The sequence below is a fragment of the Branchiostoma floridae genome, chromosome 2 (assembly GCF_000003815.2).
Source record: "Branchiostoma floridae strain S238N-H82 chromosome 2, Bfl_VNyyK, whole genome shotgun sequence".
Lineage (NCBI taxonomy): Eukaryota > Metazoa > Chordata > Leptocardii > Amphioxiformes > Branchiostomatidae > Branchiostoma > Branchiostoma floridae.
Genome location: NC_049980.1, coordinates 21234020 through 21235707, shown reverse-complemented (window position 1 = coordinate 21235707; position 1688 = coordinate 21234020). Strand labels below are relative to the sequence as shown.

The 1688-nt window shown below is 40.0% G+C and overlaps 1 protein-coding gene across 3 annotated transcripts in view; it reads left to right on the top strand.

Annotated features, from left to right (window-relative positions):
* The window catches only part of LOC118406238 (SKI family transcriptional corepressor 2-like), a 15382-nt gene extending 13785 nt beyond the window's left edge, over positions 1-1597 (top strand). For 2 of the 3 annotated variants that reach the window (XM_035806174.1, XM_035806165.1), the window contains exon 9: positions 66-459. In XM_035806174.1, the coding sequence (XP_035662067.1) occupies positions 66-187 (122 nt within the window). In that variant the 3' untranslated portion in view covers positions 188-459. Of the gene's footprint in view, positions 1-65 lie in introns of all 3 variants that reach the window. The other variant, XM_035806179.1, reaches the window with a different exon arrangement.
* Positions 1598-1688: the final 91 nt, after the last annotated feature.

Genomic DNA, 1688 nt, shown 5'->3' with positions numbered 1-1688 from the left:
CCACTCTGACAATAGTGTTTATTGCCAACAATGGTTGTCTGTAAACAAGATTTTCTCTCTTACAGAGCTGTTGGATAGAGAGCAGAAGATGCGATCCCACCTGGAGGCTGCCATGGCAGAGTCTGAGGATGAGGACCAACTGCACATTGATGAGGAGCGGTCCCTTTCTCCCACCGATTCCCAGTGATCCCCCGTCTGGTGCAATGGTTACTTCCAGAGCCCTCCGAATCCTGTTGTGTTTTCCGCCTAAGTCGTACATCTGAATTCTCAACATTTTAGTTGCTTCTCTCAGCAAAGCAGGATTTAAACTTGTAGTGGTCACGGTGTTTTAGAGTGGTGAAGGTATCACTATCTTCTCTGCGACTTCTACCTCAGAGACATCCTCATGTCCAGTGATTGAGTTTCAATCCAATATTCAGATATGTGTGGTAACTGTGCTAGTAGGTGGGATCATTGTACTCCAGCAGCTGCTTTATTTACGGGTTGTGATTTGAATGGTTGAATCTTGCTTTATATCTGATCTTGTGTGGATACCTTGTGACATAACTACCTCTACCTCAAACACCACAAACTATGTACGAGTCAAACCTTACCATCAATAGATAGGTCTGCATTAGGCAGATTGATATACGTCCTTTCTATTTTGATATGCTTTCAAACTGTGGCAATCCTCAGATTAGTTATGTACCTCTGACCAGCAGTTTGTTTCCAATGAAAAGTAAAGATTTATTGTAATCCAAAGAGATTTTTTGCTTTCTATGTAATTCAGTATGCAACATTAAGTCAATCTGTCTACCTCACACTTAAACTGACCACAGAACTATGCTGCATGTCTCAGGGGCTCGACTTCCCCTGAGACAAGTATCAAAATTTGGTTTGCATTTATATCAAAGATTATCTCTTTGGTTTGTTGTCCTACATATTACCTCAGTTCAGCACAATCTCAATATGCCATCTGGATTCAAGTGTTACTGCTGCTTGGTTGTCACATAGGGGACAGAACTGTTCAATACTTCTAAACTTCAGTACTTGTACTAGCTGTTATCTTGGAATAGTTACTTCATAGTACTGTCTACTTACTTCTTGTAACAAGTCCTGATACGTAAGATTGTACGTGTGACATATAGTCTGTAGTTTAAGGCACTTTTAGTGTAAGATACTTAGCTAACAATGTAGTTTGTACAGTTAGGAAGAATGTTAAGCGTGTAAAATGCCAAAGATGTTTTTCGTTCCTGTTTTTGTCCTAGGAGGCCACTTTTGTCCTAGTGTGGTTCTCCAATTTCTCAGGAGACCTTTAGGGTCTTACAATTATTTTAGGTAAGTTTTAAATGTTGTCGTGATGTGGAAGTGTGTGACATTAACTCATTAACTGTGTAAAGTCGGCATGAAGTGATAGATGTTTCATACACTTAGGATAAGAAAACTACCGTTTACCTCCACTGCCAAGTCCAACATTTCTTACTGTAAAGTCTCCCAGAAGGGCTTTTCATACTGTAAGTATCCTAATATTAACACACCAGTACACAACCTAGAGACAAGTAGGGATTGGATGTAAGGACCCAGAAGAAGAACATTTCTTGGGCCTTTGGGTATCCTTGTAGCTATGTTAAGCGATAAGTCTTACCTCTGCAGACTATGATAGACTAATGATTCATGCCAGAGCTTTTATTTGAATGTGAGTGTATGCC